The sequence below is a fragment of the Bos javanicus genome, chromosome 2, assembly GCF_032452875.1.
Source record: "Bos javanicus breed banteng chromosome 2, ARS-OSU_banteng_1.0, whole genome shotgun sequence".
In the NCBI taxonomy this organism is placed as follows: Eukaryota; Metazoa; Chordata; class Mammalia; order Artiodactyla; family Bovidae; genus Bos; species Bos javanicus.
Genome location: NC_083869.1, coordinates 80970066 through 80988881, shown reverse-complemented (window position 1 = coordinate 80988881; position 18816 = coordinate 80970066). Strand labels below are relative to the sequence as shown.

General features: G+C 38.8%; 1 protein-coding gene across 1 annotated transcript in view; it reads left to right on the top strand.

The window, feature by feature from the left end:
• The first annotated feature begins 785 nt into the window (after positions 1-785).
• TMEFF2 (transmembrane protein with EGF like and two follistatin like domains 2) overlaps positions 786-18816 on the top strand; it is a 284699-nt gene continuing 266668 nt past the window's right edge. The window contains exons 1-3 of the mRNA XM_061440654.1: positions 786-1390; positions 3721-3830; positions 12427-12556. Of these exons, the coding sequence (XP_061296638.1) occupies positions 1219-1390; positions 3721-3830; positions 12427-12556 (412 nt within the window). The 5' untranslated portion in view covers positions 786-1218. The remainder of the gene's footprint in view (positions 1391-3720; positions 3831-12426; positions 12557-18816) is intronic.

Here is an 18816-nt window from a genome sequence, read left to right as displayed (position 1 = left end):
GAAGAGTGTGCGGTGGGGAGAGGGCTTTCAAACCTCCAGCTCCTTGGGTAGACTCGGGGTTTCAGGGGGCCAGGGAAGGGAGTAGAGAGAGAGAGAAGCGAGCTGGGAGAGCCTGGCTGGCTGGTTGAGGCAGCTTGGCGAACAGCCTTAGGTTCGCAGGCTTCTGTGGGAACGGCTGCTGCTTCCAGGCCAGCCGGAGCTGTTCTCACACCACCGCCTCTCACCCTCTCCTGCTTCCTGCTACTCCCTAGAGAAACGTCCGTGGGCTCTCCGCGGCGATATTCCCAGCCTGTATCCCGTCACAGCCAGGAGGCGCGCTCCTGTACGCTGGAGCGCCGGGCGCCAGCAGGACGCCCTCTCTTCGGTGCCCGCTTTCCCCTCTCCTGTCTGCTGCGACCGCTCCTCGGCCATCTCCACCCTCGCCAGCTCCAGCTCCGAGAGACGCCACCCAGCCGCGGCGGGCGCTAGAAGCCCGGGGTCACGCACGGAAGAGGAGCACTAGATCTGACCCAGCGCTCGGTAGGGGGCGTCCTGGGGCAGAGAGTGAAACAGCAGGTGGTATTTAAAGGTGAGGGAGTCGCCTGCCCTGCAGCCCGCAATTCTCACTCGAGCCATCCCCGCCTTGCCCCACTCGGGCCAGCGCCTGGTGAGCTAGCCCATCTGTGGCATCCGCCGTCGTCTCCTCCTAGCACCTCCTCGCCGACCCCTCCCTCCCGGGACCTGCATCCCGCTCAGCCAATCAACGCCCGACTGCCAGTTCCCACGTGATCCCGGGCGGGCTAAGGACCTGCTGCTTCCCAAACGCCAGAGGGATGCGGGCAGCAGAGCGCGAGAGGCGGCTGCTAGGCTGCAGGGCGCTTTGACTCTCCATCCACCCAGCCTCTTTGGGCTCCTCTGGTCTGCTCTCTTGACTTCGGTCTCCTCTTGCTGTCCTGGCTTGCCAGAGCCCTCTGCTTATGGCAGCAGCTTCCCGCGTCCCCGGCGCAGCTTTTCCGTGGACGACCCTCTCGCTCCCGGGGCTGAGCCGGGTCACTGGATGTTGCTGAAACTCTGGAGATCATGCGCGGGTTTGGTTACTGCTTCCCCGTCAGGTGCCACTGCCACCGCCGCCGCCTTTGCTGCCGCCGTCCGCGGGATGCTCAGTAGCCCGCTGCCTGACCCCCGCGATCTTGTATTCTCCCGAAGCCGTTTGCTGCTGCAGAGTTACGCGAACTAGTCATGGTGCTGTGGGAGTCCCCGCGGCAGTGCAGCAGCTGGACACTTTGTGAGGGCTTTTGCTGGCTGCTGCTGCTGCCGGTGATGCTGCTCATCGTAGCCCGCCCGGTAAAGCTCGCAGCTTTCCCTACCTCCTTAAGTGACTGCCAAACGCCCACCGGCTGGAACTGCTCTGGTAAGTCCGAAACCCCAGCCCCCGACCTCTTAGCCCCGCAGAGGAAACGCGCTGTTTCCGGCACAGACCAACCTACCCAAGTGCTTCTCCCCAGCTCCTCCGCTCCAGCGCTCCCAAACCGTGAGACCACCGACCTCCACCCAGAGGAGAACTGTTCCAGGCCCTTAAGGAAAGGGGAGGGGGTCCTGAGGGGGCGGTGCACAGGAAGTGCAGGTAAAGGAACCTTTGCATCCTTGCACTTAAATTAGCTGCGGAGATTTTAAGAAATAGTAAACGAGGTTTTGTGGATTCATTTAAAAGAGGACCAGTCCTTGAAGAAACATTAAATCAGAACCTTTTCTATCATTAAAGAAAGAAGTCTAGCTGAAACCAGAGAGAAACAACTTTAGGAGATAGAACGAGCGAGAAAGCAATAAATCAAACGGTGACTGCAGGGGAAACATTGATTACTAGCAAAAGTACCATGAGAGTGCACTTGTCTGGCATTCAAGACCGGGTCACACAAATTCTAGAGGATCTTGGGTTTCCAAGACATTCATTTTCTCTCTCTCAGCCCCTCTACCCCCCTCCCCCACTCGCATACACAGCGCCTTCTCTACTTGGCTGCAAAAGACGTTCTTTTTGCATCACCGAGATGCCTCCCTCTTGCCTCTCCTAGTTCCTAAATGGTCGAAGGAAGTTGAGACAAGAATCTTTCGTCCGTCTCCCAGGCCAGGGTGGGTATAACCAAGGCCCCACAGGCTCACCCATAGGCGGGCGGAGGGCGGAACCGACCCAAGTGGGCGCCGGCTCCTCCATTTCTGGGCAGGCTTCCTTGGAGTGCGTCAGGCGCTCTTCTTGCTTGCTTGGGTCCCTTCAGAGTCTGAATGCGAGAGCTTGGCAAGCTTGGTTCTGCTAAAGTCTCCTAATTAAATAGGATCCGAGGATAGGAGTTGCTGCACTGTTCGAGTAGCTTCGCCTTTCATCATGACAGCTCATAACTACCGGCGCGATTGTGGTGTTTTGGGCATTTTAAACTCCATTAGCATGCCTGGATATTGTCCCCTAGGTCTGGTCTGTTCTAGTTTTAGCCAGTGTGTATGTAATTTTTCATCTCCTGTATATATAATTCTGCCGAAGTTGAATCTAGCTCTGAATAAAGTGGCTTTTAGGGATGTATGCGAGCTGAAGTGTATGTAACTTTGGAGAAGAGAGAATGACCAACTGTAACTCATAGGATAAAAGAATATGCCATGCTGGGTAGTGACTGGTGTAAATTCCATGAGGAAAATTATTATACATTATGTGGCTTGTGCTTTATAAAGACAAGTTGAAATTTGTAACCCTGTTAGATTTGGGTCAATATATTGCCTTTGTTCTGTTTTGGGGAATTTCTAAATTTGGCATTTTCATAAAGCTAAACATGTTTTCTTTAACTTCCTCATGGCTCATGCATGCATCTATGTTATTTTGGAAAGACTAAGTCCCACTTTGCAGGTACCTAATCACTTTTTAGGTGCTTTACCATAGGAATATTAAGTAACCTGCCAAATCAATTATTTGAAATGTTGATAGATTTGTAACCCAACATGACTAGTTTGTTTCATCCCTAGCTATGGTACTGTTTTAGGAAATAACTAACTTAAATATGAAATTGGGGATGACAGTTAAGAAATTCATTATTACCAGATACCTAACAGGGATTTGCAGAAACTAAAGAAAATAAACTGGTTTTCCGGGCAGATTAGCAAGAACCTGTATCCCCTCTACCCCTGTTAACTTGGAGGTGATCAATCTTCGTTTGAGTCAGACAGACCATCAGAAAAAACACTGTGCCTGTTTATCTTTATTATTGGAGCTTTGTTTCCTCTTTGTCTGGAGAAATTCCAAATAAGGGGTTGTTGCAGATCTTAAACCAAAAGAATGATTAAAAATGGAAGAATAATGATAGGACATTCTGAGACCATCACCAACTCTTTTCTAAAATGTGAAGTCTGAGGGTCATAAACTAGTCTACTTAATGAGAAAAAATAATGAAACTATGAAGCAATGTTAAATATTCACTTACCACTGCCAATATTAACCCAAACTAAAATAAAATAGCATCATCAAAAAAAAAAAAAAAGAATATTCAAAGACAACTGACTAGAAAAGAATTGTGAAAGAGAAACTAGTATTAATCACTTAACTAGAATTTTTTGGGGGGTTATCAGTAAAAAATGACCTTGTAGTACAGCTGTGGTTGTTGGAACTAAAATTTAGGGCAATTCTTTTAAAGCTTAAAGATATTTCTTTTGTTGTTGTTCAAGTCTGTAACATTTAATGACTGGCATGTTCTTTTTAAATTTGAGGTTATGATGACAGAGAAAATGATCTCTTCCTCTGTGACACTAACACCTGTAAATTTGATGGTGAATGTTTAAGAATTGGAGACACTGTGACATGCGTCTGTCAGTTCAAGGTAAGAAATCTCATATTTGCATCTTCTAATTTACTAATGAAACTGCAAAGCAGAGATCTTCTTTTACAGCCCATCACTTGGCAATTTATAGCTATGCAAGCTAAGAGGAAAGCTGGCATCAAACAAAAGTACTAGCAAGAGAGCCAACTGATGTCAAAAAGACACAGCTTTTTGGAGAAATGTATGTGCTATAGTTATAAATGCCACTGGAGGTAGAAAGCTTCAGGTTGTCCTTTTGGTGTATCAACAGAAAAGTAGGTTTCTGTGCCCCTTCTAACATGCATACTATAAGTCAACGTAATAGCCAAAATTGTTGTTGGATTGGAAGTGCGGGTTTATACTTTTGTTCTGTTGATTGAGGCTATCTTCTTTGGATCATAGTGCTCTGTTTTAATGGTATTGGGTTTTATTATTTTGGCAATCTAGTTGAGTTTTTAAATGAACTCCTTATCAATGTGACTTCAGAACTACTGTGGTAGTTTGAAAATCATGACACTTATTAGTACTTGCCAACTTTTCATGGTTACCACATTCAATTACAATTCCTAGGAATCTGAAAGAATGCAAATAGACAAAAGTCATTTCATAAACGAGGAAAATGTGCTTTGCCTAATGTTAAAAGCATAAATAAAAATTAAAAGAGAGATTTCCCAGTGATGTTATCAAAACTGGATTATTAGTATTTTTTAAAGATAGAGCTCAATCTCATAATTATAGTCATCATCTAACAAATGCTTTCTACCATGTGAATGTTAAAACTTTTCTCTTTCAATATGTTTTTTATAATTCAAGTATTTATAGATGCTTACTGATATCTTAAAGTGTTATTGAACTACTTTTTATAATACACAGGAAATCTAAGATAAGTTTCAATCAGAAAATATTCCCATTAAGGAAGCTATATACTGGGGATAGGGAAAACTTTTCCAAGGTTGTAAGTAAAATTTGAAAAAAAAAATCAAAAAGGATATAAAACAAATCAAATATTAGAACTCAAATTCAAGTCTAAAATTTGTTATAGTTCAGTGGTCACTCAGTATCCACTCAGTATCCATAGGTCACTCAGTATCCATCACCACAACTACCAAAATCCGAGGATGCTCAAGTCCCTTATATAAAATTATGTATAATTTATATATAACTATGCACATCCTCATGTACACTTTGTCATCTCTAGATTATTTATTATATAATATATAGACAATGTAAACATTGTAAATACAAAGTAAGTACAAATTAGTTGCTGGTAAGTGGCATATTCAAGTTTTGCTGTTTAGAACTCTATGGAATGTTTTCTCTCAAATATTTTCGCTCTGAAGTTGATTGAATCTGTGGATGTTGAAGCCCCAGATTTGGAGGGCCAACTGTATGTAATATTTAGAATTGTTGATGAAATTTAAATATTTTAGATTAATATCACCTCCCAGTGATAGAAGGGAATTCACATTTAAATATGGTTTGAATGGCTTATAAATAAGCTAAAAACTTCTCGGACATTATTTTTTTCTTTCTAAGAAAATTAGTAAACAGCTGACACTTGTACAGTGCACCACCACCCGGTAGGTATGCCTTGCTGTGCCCATACTACAGTCTTTAAACCAGGCTAGAGTATTGGAAACATGCATGCATGTTTAATATTCATGCAATACCAATTTCTAAGGTCTCCAGCCATACTGAACAATTTAATTATGTTCTCTCAGTGAACTACTTGAGAGATATGGAGCATAAGAACCCTGCAAGTCATACTTTGCCCAAGCGTTAACTGAGGGGAAAATAAGTTGGATAAGTTATTAATTAAAAGCCCACAGGATTTTGTCAATTTTTTTTCTTTTTAGTTTGTAATTCCCAGAAATATGTCTTATTTTCGTAACCAAGGGTAGACATAAGATGTGAACCCATGAACGATACAAAATGAACCAAGAAGAATGTTCCTCAAATGGAAAGCCATAAGTATAACAAGATTTCACCAAGAGGCAAAAAAAAAGGAGTTCATAAAATTAAAAATGGATGCATGCTACTAAAAGAAAACGTATAATTTTCTTTTTAAAGAAATTGTGTTCAGTTTTCAGGTTGCACAAAGGGTTTTAGAAAAACTTTTGTCAACAAAGATATTTATGTTTTTTATGCATTTGGCTAGCCAGTTACATTTGTCATTAATTTAGATAATTGTTAAGTGGGATAGATTGCAGGGGACAGGGCTAGGGGAGTGAATGCAAGTTTGAATTAGAAACCAAAATGTAAATTTTCTTTTCCTAATGTCTGTAGCATTTTAAATTTACTACTAGATTACTGCTGCTATTAGTTTGTGCTTTGCAATAGTTGTCAGTCTGTCAGGTGAAAATAAACATTTCCCTAGTGGAAAATTTAGACTCTGCACGTACCAGGAATATAGAGTGGCTGAATTAAGTTCAAGATCAAAGAAAATGTACAAGTTGTGAAAAGAAAAATAGATAAGATATTTTAAGCTAGGAGTATCTTGACTCAGTATTTCCAATACTTTCAAATGAATTTGAGAATTTTTTTCTGTTTTGCTCAGTCTGATGAAAAAGGCAGATATCCTGAAAAATCCATTTTCCTATATACTGTTCTAGATCAGCTTAAGTCATCTACTCTATTTCTCCTGATTTCAGATACAAGTCCAAATTCTTCTATTCAAAATGGGATGCAAACTATGGTTTCTGGCTGAGAGATAAACTTCAAAGAATATTGGGTATATGTGTGTGTAATCGATGTTTTCCAGTTTGAATTACTATTGGAACATTAAGGTGAACAAATATTTATCTTCACCTCTCTTAGATGATTTGTAATAATCATATTCTACCATTCAACATGTTATCTCATTTATTTCTCATATCTGAGTGAGGTAATTATTTTTTCCTCCTTTTACAGATGAGATTAAGGCTCACAAATATAAATAACTTACAACTAAGTGGTGATCCTACAGCAAGAATCTATGTCCTTTGACACAACATCTAATTTTTTTCTAGGACATTATGTTGTTGTTTAGTCACTGTGCATGAGATTTTCCAGGCAACAATGCTGGAGTGGTTTGCCATTTCCTTCTCCAGGGGATCTTCCTGACCCAGGGATAGAACCTCTGTCTCCTGCATTGGCAGGCATTGGCAGGCATATTCTTTAGTGCTGAGCCATTAGGGAAGCCCATATGCAAATAAAAACAGTAATAAGAACAACAAAAGTGCCAATTTATTATATACAACTTGATATAAAAAATAGTACAACTAATTCTTAGATGATGATATGAGTTCCATAAATAGTATGCAATCTCATGCATCTTTCCTTGCTCTCTGCATACCAAATGGTATCCTGGTCATTCTGGTAAATAACCATGGGATGAAAATGTAGAGACAGTGGATGGACAAAAGGCTGGCTGGCTGGCTGGCTGGCTGGATGGATGAATGGATAAAAGAAGGAAGAGAGGAAGTAAAGAAGTCACAGATGCATCTATTCATAGATACTACTGATCATATCAATTAATATATAATGATCAATGATCACTTTATAATTTAAAAATATTGTGAAGCCTTATGTTTTACAAATATCATTTAATTTGATTGTTTTCATTTAACAAGTTACGCCCTAGATCTGCAATAGTTCCAGTAACTAGAATTGTAGAACAAATTGCCCAGAACTTAGTGGCTCAAAACAATGAACATTTATTTTGCTCATGAATCTGCAGTTGGACAGGGTTTAATGGAAGCATCTCATCTCTGCTCCTCTTGGCATTAGCTGAGCAGGGGAGGGAACTCAAAGGCTTGGTTCTGTACTCCTCTCAGGACTCACTCATATATTGGACTGTTAACTGGGGACTTTGGTCCTTCTCCATATAGATCCCTCTGTTTGGATTAGTTTGGCCTTCCCCATAGTACAGTGGCTGGGTTTAAAGGGCAAGCGAGCATCCAGAGAGTGAGAAAGAGCCAGGTAGAGGCTACATCCTTTAATGACCTAGCCTCAGAAGTGATATGAGTCACTTCTACCATAGTCACAGGCCTGCCCACTTGTTTAAAATCATAAAATAGTTCCACATGAAAAAACGTAGTCACAGAGAAGTAAAAGTTACCTATGGAATGATCAAAGAATTGGGACATATGCAGGTTTTTTTATCTCTTGCTTTTTTGGAAGAGAAACGTGCCATATCCTAAACCATTATTCCTAAGCCTTTGACAAGTGGGAATATAACAGAATTCACTTAACATCTGTGGAGCGCCTTCTACATGCCAGACTAGGGAAGGTGCTGACAATATATAAAATACAAGTTATGCATAGCTCCTAGATGCTGAAATCTCAGTTAAAAGAAATTCTTATTAATCAAACAAGCAATAGATCATATGAAAAACTTCTCACATGAATTTTTTCTTCATTTGTAGCAAAACAAATTCCATATATTCTAGAGCATCAAGTCATTGAATTCACTGGTGTAACATGTTGCTGCTTTCTTAAGCAATGTGGAAATTTTGGAACAAAATCATTCACTGAAAAACACAAAGTTGGAAAATAAACTTAAGATTTTTAAAACATCTGAAGGAAAGCAGAATCACTTTTCCCCTGAGAGGAAGTTTGGACAACACATACATTTATGAGCTTAACCATCTGGGCTTGAGTCTTGTTTTTCTCTCCTACCAGCCAACAATGTGGCCTTTAGCACGTCACCTAACATCTGAATCTGTCCCTTCCTCTGAAACTGAGCAATATTCATGGTTACCACTAAAAAATATATATAGTTTCAAAATTAGGCATATTTTAATGTAGTAGTAAGCTCATTTTTATACTTAGGGTTAGCCTGTTTTCCTTTATTTTTCCACTTTTAGACATGCATGCCTTGGTGTCCATGTTAGATGGTAACTCTGCTAGTTAAAGTATATATCATGAAAGACAAATAATTTACATTTCTTTTTATAAATGAATATTCCAAAGCATTTTGAAACATGACTCAGTTAATCCTCCCAAATGCCCCAGTTAACCATTTCAAATGGGAGAACTGAGCTATAAACTTGTTAAATATTTTATTGCTGAGTGATATACACAAGGTCCTACACTCAGAAATGGGAGAATATGGGACGAGACTTCCACTTCTAAGCCTTAGTGATTTAGAGTATACTTCCTCCGTGTGTTATTCATTTTAATGAGTGCAAGTCATGTTACTAAGGGCCAAAAACAGCGTGCTGATAATCTACAGTTAAGCTCTTTTCAACTCCATACAAATCTCCCTTTTGGCTTGTGCATGGAACTTGGCAGCTCTGTTTTTAGCACTGTTCACATTTGGCTTACTCCATCCCTCAGAAGTGGCATATGAGCACTTTATCAGTTTATTTCGTATTTTAAGATGCATATCAGCATTGTGTACTAGCACTTGACAGAGATAATAAATACTTCCTACCCCTCACTCCCCATCTACTGACTATATCTGAATAATCTACAGAAGTAGATGAAAAGGATAAATAGAGAAATTCTAGGGATTACAAAGAAGAAAATGTGGATCCAGATCATCTACACACAAAATATTGTAACCAGGGTTGGAGATGAAGATTAAAAGGTAACCCAGAACAAGAATGCTAGGACACAAGCATGAGGAACTAACTAGCCCAGCCATTTGCAGTAGTTATGACTCTCATCTGCCTACTGAAAGGGTCAGCAAGTCTACTGACTATGTTACCAACTGTTCACTTTTTCTGGTCTGTCTTCCATGTTCTCAGTAGTCTTAGTGGGTCCTCGTAGATCCTCCCTACATTGTCCTGATCCTGAACACAGCCCATTTATCAAACACTGGTCCATCCACCTGCCTCCCTGGTCACAGTTCTGACATCAGCACCACGCACATGTATTTGATGTCAGTGCTGTTTATTGGAAAACTTAACTCTTTACTGACATTTTTTAATTGCCTTTTTTTTCCAGTAGGGATAAAAATGTTCAGTTTTATGGTGGGTCAATTTTCAGGTGTATGTATATTTGGAAAGTGAGTTGCCTATTGAATTAAAATCCTCATGAGTGAAAAGTTCCTATCAAAATGTTTTCAAATATAATAATGTAGATAGCCTGAGTCAATGAGCCATATTATGTAACTATGGAAAGGAATAGAAACTTCCAGAATAACTAGACAAGAAACTAGAAATAAAGATTTTAAAAATATGTCATATTTAAAATATTTCAATCTAATCATATTTAAATAATTTTTAAATAGATATAATTTGGTGTCTATATTACCTTGTTAGCAGTTATGGTGACTATGTGTCATACAATTTGAATATACTATTCGGAGAATACTACGTAACTATTAGTGAAAAATTATATTTAAGTTTTTCAATAACAGATGCAAAGTCAGACTCAAAAAATTTTCATTTCAGAGAACATTGTGTTATATCATTTAAAAAATGGTTTGAATCTATTATTACATAATGGCAAAGGGTAAGAGCTAAATGGTTGATTAGAAAAGGAAGTACAGATATATTAAGAAAATAGAGTGAGAAAATGAACCTCAGGTTTATCATCAGATTTTTAAAATTTTTTTTTACTTTACAATATTGTATTGGTTTTGCCATACATCAACATGCATCCACCATGGGTGTACACGTGTTCCCCATCCTGAGCCCCCCTCCCACCTCCCTCCCCATACCATCCCTCTGGGTCATCCCAGTGCACCAGCCTCAAGCATCCTGTATCCTGCATCGAACCTGGACTGGCGATTCATTTCTTATATGATATTATACATGTTTTAATGCCATTCTCCCAAATCAACCCCCCTCCCTCTACCGCAGAGTCCAAAAGACTGTTCTACACATCTGTGTCTCTTTTGCTGTCTCGCATACAGGGTTGTCATTACCATCCTTCTAAATTCCATATATATGCGTTAGTATACTGTATTGGTGTTTTTATTTCTGGCTTACTTCACTCTGTATGATAGGCTCCAGTTTCATCCACCTCTTTAGAACTGATTCAAATGTATTCTTTTTAATGGCTGAGTAATACTCCATTGTGTATATGTACCACAGCATTCTTATCCATTCGTCTGCTGATGGACATCTAGGTTGCTTCCATGTCCTGGCTATTATAAACAGTGCTGCGATGAACATTGAGGTACACGTGTCTCTTTCAATTCTGGTTTCCTCGGTGTGTATGCCCAGCAGTGGGATTGCTGGGTCATATGGCAGTTCTATTTCCAGTTTTTTAAGGAATCTCCACACTGTTCTCCATAGTGGCTCTACTAGTTTGCATTCCCACCAACAATGTAAGAGGGTTCCCTTTTGTCCACACCCTCTCCAGCATTTATTGCTTGTAGACTTTTGGATAGCAGCCATTCTGACTGGCGTGAAATGGTACCTCATTGTGGTTTTGATTTGCATTTCTCTGATAATGAGTGATGTCGAGCATCTTTTCATGTGTTTGTTAGCCATCTGTATATCATCAGATTATAACCGTGTTTAAAATTTGTTCTTTTGCATAAAAATCCTTGAGTTGAATTTAACTTTTGAGAGATTTTTAGAAATATTATTATAAAGATGAAAACCCTAGCCATTTCGCTAAATCATTGGTTTACTTCATATGTTATGAATTAGCAGATCAAAAATCCAAGTATTTTAATAAGAACTAGAAAACAGAAAAGTATTTTCACATGCATGTATATACATGATTTGCCTTACTGTACTTAATTTCTGGCATGGGTAGGTATTTATAAATAATTGTCCTGATCATTACATTTGTTATAGTTAAACAATGTAGCCCATCAGTAGTAGTAATCATGAGATAATCATATCACTGGTGTAATTAGCAGGTATAGAACACAGCCAAGTATCTCTAAGGCCTTAGAGTGTGATTGTGCTGTAATGAGTATACCCTGTAGGTTGCCTGATTTCCATTATAAAATGTGCACGTTTTTGGAAGGAAATTGTTTTAAAATGAACTTTTCATTTTATGAAATATACATTAATACTCAGACTTTTGAATAGTCAATCAAGTTAACATATGGTTCAGTAGTTGACTTTTTTTCTGTATTACATAGTCTGTTGTTTCTTTCTATACTGTATCTCTGTCAATATCCAATGATATAAAGATATATGAAACTTTAATTAGGAATTCAGATGTCTTATCCAAATATTTAAGAATTTGTAAAGATTCAAATTCAACAGAGGAACAACATACTAAAGAGTAACTGAGTTCTTTGGCATTTCAGCTATATACTTCTGCTCCAAAAACAGATAGACACTATTTTTGAATAGCTAGAATGTCATAACATGTTCTTATTTTTTCTACCAAGCCAGATGGGTATCAGAAAAAAAAGTAAATAATATTGATACTTTTGTTGTTATATCTTTTTATTATTTCTTGTCCTATCACTTTCTTGGATTTTCCCGATTTAGCAGCTGATTTTCCCCCATCTGAATCAGATGACCATTTGGCTTACTGGACATTGCTTTTGTATATCTTTGACTGATATTCTTACAAGGTCAAAGACTTGCTGGATACAATGGGGATCACTGAAAATGAAGACAAGTGCTTTCTTTCGTAAATGATGGTTTCTGTTCGAGATGTCAGAGGCACGTAAACTCCAGTACTAACCACAGGCTTACCTCTGTGTCCTCCCCAGTGCAACAGTGACTATGTGCCTGTGTGTGGTTCCAATGGGGAGAGCTATCAGAATGAGTGTTATCTGCGGCAGGCTGCGTGCAAACAGCAGAGTGAGATACTGGTGGTGTCTGAAGGATCCTGTGCCACAGGTATGTATGTGATCCTGATGACGCCTGAAAACCTTTGGAATGGATTCTGAATCCAAAACCATGTCTTGCTTTTCCTGTTGTGTCCTGTTTATTATTATCCAGATAAATAATTCAGACTATATATTGGCTAGGCAAGCCTCTTATACTTTTGTATCAAGCATGCATTATTCCTGTTCTATGTCTCTTTACATTTCAAGTTATTTCTGGAAGAAAGATAAATCTACCATAAGGATGTTGGTAGATTTTAATACATCTATTATTTAATGAAGTACAGACATTGAATAACAATTAGAAATCTAGATTGACTGCTCAGCTGCCAAATATATAGAAAGTAATCTATGCAGGAATAAATTTTGTTTGTTTGATTGTTTATAACAATAGGATTGTTTGCTGGAGGACAGGCAGTTTGCAGATTTGGATTTGAAGGTTAAGATGTGCCTAATCTTAGCAGCTCTACAAAATGCTGTTCTTAACACTGAGCAGATTACATTGAAGAATATATTGGGGATGAACATGACTTCTAAAGACAGCTGTCCTTTCTAGAACCACTAGTGAGCCTGGGATCCCACAAAACTTTTTAGTCATACTGTACCAAGAATGCTCTAAAGCAAGTAAGGACAAAGAGCACCTTCTTGTGCTCTTTAGTTTTTCAGGTTTTCCTTCTGCGTACAATGGTTATTAGAGCTGAATAGTATTACAAGCAGAGAGAAAAAACAAGAAGAAAAAAGCCCAACTTGATAAACCAGTGCTATAAAATGAAGCTGAATTTTCAGGTTAGGCTTGACATTAAAATCACATATATTAAAGAAACTTTAGTATCCTTTGAAATTTATTCCTAATGGCAAATAAGCATCTTTCTGTGAGTCATAAATTCAGAGGAATTTGATGATACAAGCATATTTAAGGAAAATAATAATTATATATTATTATTATCATTAAAATGATATATCTGTTTTTCTTCAAAAAAGGAAATATAGAATAATGTCAAGAAAGGTCTATTTTATTGAAAAGTCCCTCTTAGATAACACTATGAAATTATATTAAAAATCATGTGTATGGTGGCTGGAGCAGAGTGGTATGAGCAAAGAAACAGTCTCATATTCTTTAAAAAAAGATTATCTTAGGCCTATTGATTGTTAGTAGTTGATAATACTGTTCCAGTTTGCACTGGAACTACCAAAGTTTCTAAGAATTAGCAGAAAAGAAAGGTATCTTTCCTTGTGAACAATGACATAGGCTCTTGGGTTCTGGTTTTTAAGTAGTTTTTTCTCCTATTTGATTCTTTGTCTGACAATGTGGATGTCCTTCCTGCAAGGGTGAGTGAGAGGCAAGTTGGATTGGTGCACCATTTTCTTGTTTGCTGAAGCTAACAGATCATTGCCACTTGGACCATCTTTCTCAGTAGGAAAAGAGGAGGACCACCATGCTACTCCTAGAGTAAGCATGGGAAAAATAGAAAGACAAGGAGCAAACTAATTATAAAAAATCAATCCATCAGAGCTACTGAAAAATGACACTTTAGGACAAATGGAATAGGAAAAAAGGAACTTCTTACTCTCAGAACCAGGAATATGTAGGCAAATGCTAGAGTACTAAGGAATGGATTTACTCATTCAAAATCATGTAGGATATCTGTCTGTCTCTGACAATAAGCAATGAAGCTCAGTGGGTAGTCATAATAAGCAATCATGGAGTTATGGTTTGGTTAACAACGTTGGGTAGAAAAATCTCTGTTGCTTATTTGCCAACCTCCAGGTTTTTGTCAGCACATGCAATCACATTCTTTTGATTCATTCATTTATTCAGTTCTAGTCCCTAGTTTATTGGTTATACTATGAAAATACTTAACCAAATAGAACATTTAATCACAATTGAGTAACCCATCCCTAGCTTATTCACAGACTTAAATTTCTACAGGATTTAATTAGTAAGTCGGTCTTGCTGAATGCATCTTCCATTGACGTGTAAATCTAAGAGTTTTGATCTGAATAATGATGGAGGGACCAAAGTAATTTTGATTAACCAGGTCTGACTAAATAAATTGGAGTTCTGACTTTTGATCTAAAAGAGATTCTTATTTTCTTCATAGATTTTGCCTCGTTTGACATTGAATGGATATGGCAAGTTGTGGTTTCTAAGAATAAAAGGCAGTAGAAGATTTATATTGATACTAAAATATAAAAATATAAACATAAAACATATTAAAAATAACTTTATATTTATTACATTACGTTGAATTTACAAATCATTTTTTATCTGGAAAATGGTTTCCTATTGAGCAGTCTGCTCAATAGCCTCACTGTCAGTTTCTCTTTTTTGCCTTATAAGAAATGTTTTGACTAAGAGTATAGATTCAGGTCCAATAACATGGCTTCTTTTCTTAGGTTTCTCTTTCACTAATAAGGCTTTAGTAGGCTACTTGTCTCTGATTTGCCAAGATGAATCATTTTATAGCAAAGAACCATTAAAGCTTCCCATCATGATTTTATAATGATGCCTTGACTTGTCATTGTTATTGTTCACTTGCTGAGTTGTGTCTAATTCCTTGTGACCCCATGGACTGCAGCACTCTGGGCTTCCCTGTCCTTCACTATCTCCCAGAGTCTGCTCAGACTCAGTGTCCATTGAGTCAGTGATGCCATAGAACCATCTCATCCTCTGTCAATCCCCTTCTCTTCCTTACCCTCAATCTTTCCCAGCATTAGAGTCTTTTCCAGTGAATTAGCCCTTCACATCAGGTGGCCAAAGTATTGGAGCTTGAACTTTAACATCAGTCCTGCCAATGAATATTCAGGACTGATTTCCTTTAGGATTGACTGGTTGGATCTTCTTGCTATCCACGTGACTCTCAAGAGTCCTCTCCAGCATCACAGGTTGAAAGCATCAGTTCTTTGGCACTCAGCTTGCTTTATGGTCCAACTCTCACTTCTGTAAATGACTACTGGAAAAGTCATAACTTTGACTATATGAACTTTTGTTGGCAGAGTGATGTTTCTGCTTTTTAATACACTGTCTAGGTTTGTCATAGCTTTTCTTCCAAGCAGCAAGTGTCTTTTAATTTTGTGGATGCAGTCACCATATACAGTGAATTTGGAGCCCAAGAAAATAAAGTCTGTCACTGTTTCCATTGTTTCCCCATCTATTTGTCATGAAGTGATGTGATTGGGTGCCATGATCTTAATTTTTTTTGTTTAAATGTTGAGTTTTAAGCCCGCTTTTTCACTCTCCTCTTATACTGTCATGAAGAGGCTCTTTAGTTCCTCTTCACTTTCTGCCATTAGAGTGGTATCATGTGTTTATCTGAGGTTATTGATATTTCTCCCAGCAATCTTGGTTCCAGCTTGTGAGTCATCTAACCTGGCATGTCACATGATACACTTTGCATAGACGTTAAATAAGTGAAGTGACAATATACAGCTTTGACATACTCCTTTCCCAATTTGGAATCAGTTTATTGTTCCATGTCCAGTTTTAGCTGTTGCTTTTGACCTGCATACAAGTTTTGCAGGAGGCAAGTAAGTGGTCTGGTATTCCCATCTATTGAAGAATATTTTAGTTTGTTGTGATCCACATAGTCAAAGGCTTTAGTGTAGTCTATGAAGCAGAAGTAGATGTTTTTTCTGGAATCCCTTTGCTTTTTCTATGATCCAGCAGATGTTGGCAATTTGACCTCTGGTTCCTCTGCCTTTTCTAAAACCAGCTTGAACATCTGGAAGTTCTTGTTTTAAGTACTGCTGGAGCCTAACTTGAAGGATTTTGAGCATTATTTTGCTAGCATGTGAAATGAATGCAATTACCTGGTAGTTTGAGCATTATTTGGAATTGCCTTTCTTTGGGGTTAGATTGAAAACTGACCTGTTCCAGTCCTCTGGCCATTGATGAGTTTTGCAAATTTACTGACATATTGAATGCAGCACTCTAACAGCATCATCTTTTAGGATTTGAAATAGCTCAGCTGGAATTCCATCACCTTCACTAGCTTTGTTTGTAGTAATGTTTCCTAAGGCTCACTTGACTTAACTTAAGGCCATGACTTAAGTGACCTTTTTTTTTTTTTTCAGTCTATTCCTCTATCTTCACTACCTACTTAATTTGGCTCAAATCAAACACAAATGTTCTTAAGGATCATGCCCCTTGAATTTTTAGAAACATACGTGGGTAATACAAGCCAAAATACTACTGCCATTTTTCTTGATTTTCTCCAGCTATATGTATTTAATAGAAAACATATAGATGACTAGGCAAGATGTTCACTCAAATTTTTTATTATTATGTTCCAGACACAGTGATAAGCATTTAAAATGTGCCATTGTGCAGTTATCCTCAAAGTAGTCCAGTAGGATAGACATTACCCATTGATTAGAGGACCAATAAGCTTAGAATGGTTGAATAATATTCCTAATGTTATCCAATGAGTATGTTTGGAGTTTGGAATCCATCAGCTTTTATTCATTTCCTCTTAGGTGTATATATATGTAGGGAGCTGAATAAGACATGGTTCTTGATTTAAAGATGTTTACACTCTTAGTGGAAAAGAATAAGAAGCTATATACATACAACTAAAACAAAGGTAGACTGTATAAATGCTACAATAATACAACCTGTTATTAACTTCTGATGATTTTATAAGTAATTTTATAACTTAAGCTTTCAAATTAATTCAAATAAAGTCAGTTAAAATTCTAGCTGTGAAAAGATACAAAAAGTAGACTTTAGCAACTTTGACCATTCAAGCACTGTCCTGTCCAAAAGTGATTGCTCTGTGTCTTAGGACTCAGTTCAGTTGACAGGACTATTTTCCTGCTATTGAGATGAATGCATCAGCCTTTTTTCCTCTATTCTCTTAAACCAGTCAAATTGAATAATTAGCATCCTTATTTGAGTCTACATTTACCAAGATGGTTTTAATTATGAAATTTTTTTACCAATTAACTTGCCTTTAAGGGAAGGATCAGATCAGATCAGATCAGTCGCTCAGTCGTGTCCAACTCTTTGTGACCCCATGAATCGCAGCACGCCAGGCCTCCCTGTCCATCACCAACTCCCAGAGTTCACTGAGACTCATGTCCATGGAGTCAGTGATGCCATCCAGCCATTTTGTCCTCTGTCGTCCCCTTCTCCTCCTGCCCCCAATCCCTCCCAGCATCAGAGTCTTTTCCAATGAGTCAGCTCTTCGCATGAGGTGGCCAAAGGGAAGGATAGGCTGACCCAAAGACTTTCTCCTTAGTCATGTAAGCAGTTAATGACTTGAGGCTTTGATTTAATAAAATATTAACTCTTATGGATATGTTAGTCTGGGTATCCACCAAGGCTGACAATTCAAAACAGCTGCTCCTTCATGACAGTGCTAATGTCTAACATAATGACAAGGAGAATTATTGGCAAGGCATTCATTCTTCCCTGTGTCAGTCTTCTATAGATTTTCATACATCATGCCTCTATGAGTGCTTTTCAATAAAGTGTCATTGAGGCAAGCAAGTAGAGGTAGTATTTTATTTTAATTGGTCTAAAACAACAAACACAAATTCATAAACATGGCATTTGATATGGCTCTTGAAATCTGGCTGAGAATTCAGTGTAAAATGAAGGCCAGTAAGACAAAGAATATCAGTATTAGTATACCAATATTAGTCTTATTTCCCATTATTAACATTAAAAATACATAGCCAAATGTATTTAGAATGGAAGGAAGTAGGGGGAGGCAGAAGGAAGGTGATGTCTCCACTTAACAGGTAGAAGCAAATGGAGACTCAATGGTTTTGACTCCAACTGAAGGCAATGGCACCCCACTCCAGTACTGCTGCCTGGAAAATCCTATGGATGGAGGAGCCTGGTAGGCTGCAGTCCATGGGTTCGCTGAGGGTCGCACACGACTGAGCGACTTCACTTTCACTTTTCACTTTCATGCATTGGAGAAGGAAATGGCACCCCACTCCAGTCCTGCCTGGAGAATCCCAGGGGTGGGGGAGCCTGGTGGGCTGCCATCTATGGGGTCACACAGAGTCAGACACGACTGAAGTGACTTAGCAGCAGCAACCAGTCCATCCTAAAGGAGATCAGTCCTGGGTGTTCATTGTAAGGACTGATGCCGAAGCTGAAACTTCAATACTTTGGCCACCTCATGCAAAGAGTTGACTCATTGGAAAAGACCCTGATGCTGGGAGAAATTAGGAGCAGGAGGAGAAGGGGATGACAGAGGATGAGATGGCTGGATGGCATCACTGACTCAATGGACATGAGTCTGGGTAAACTCCAGGAGT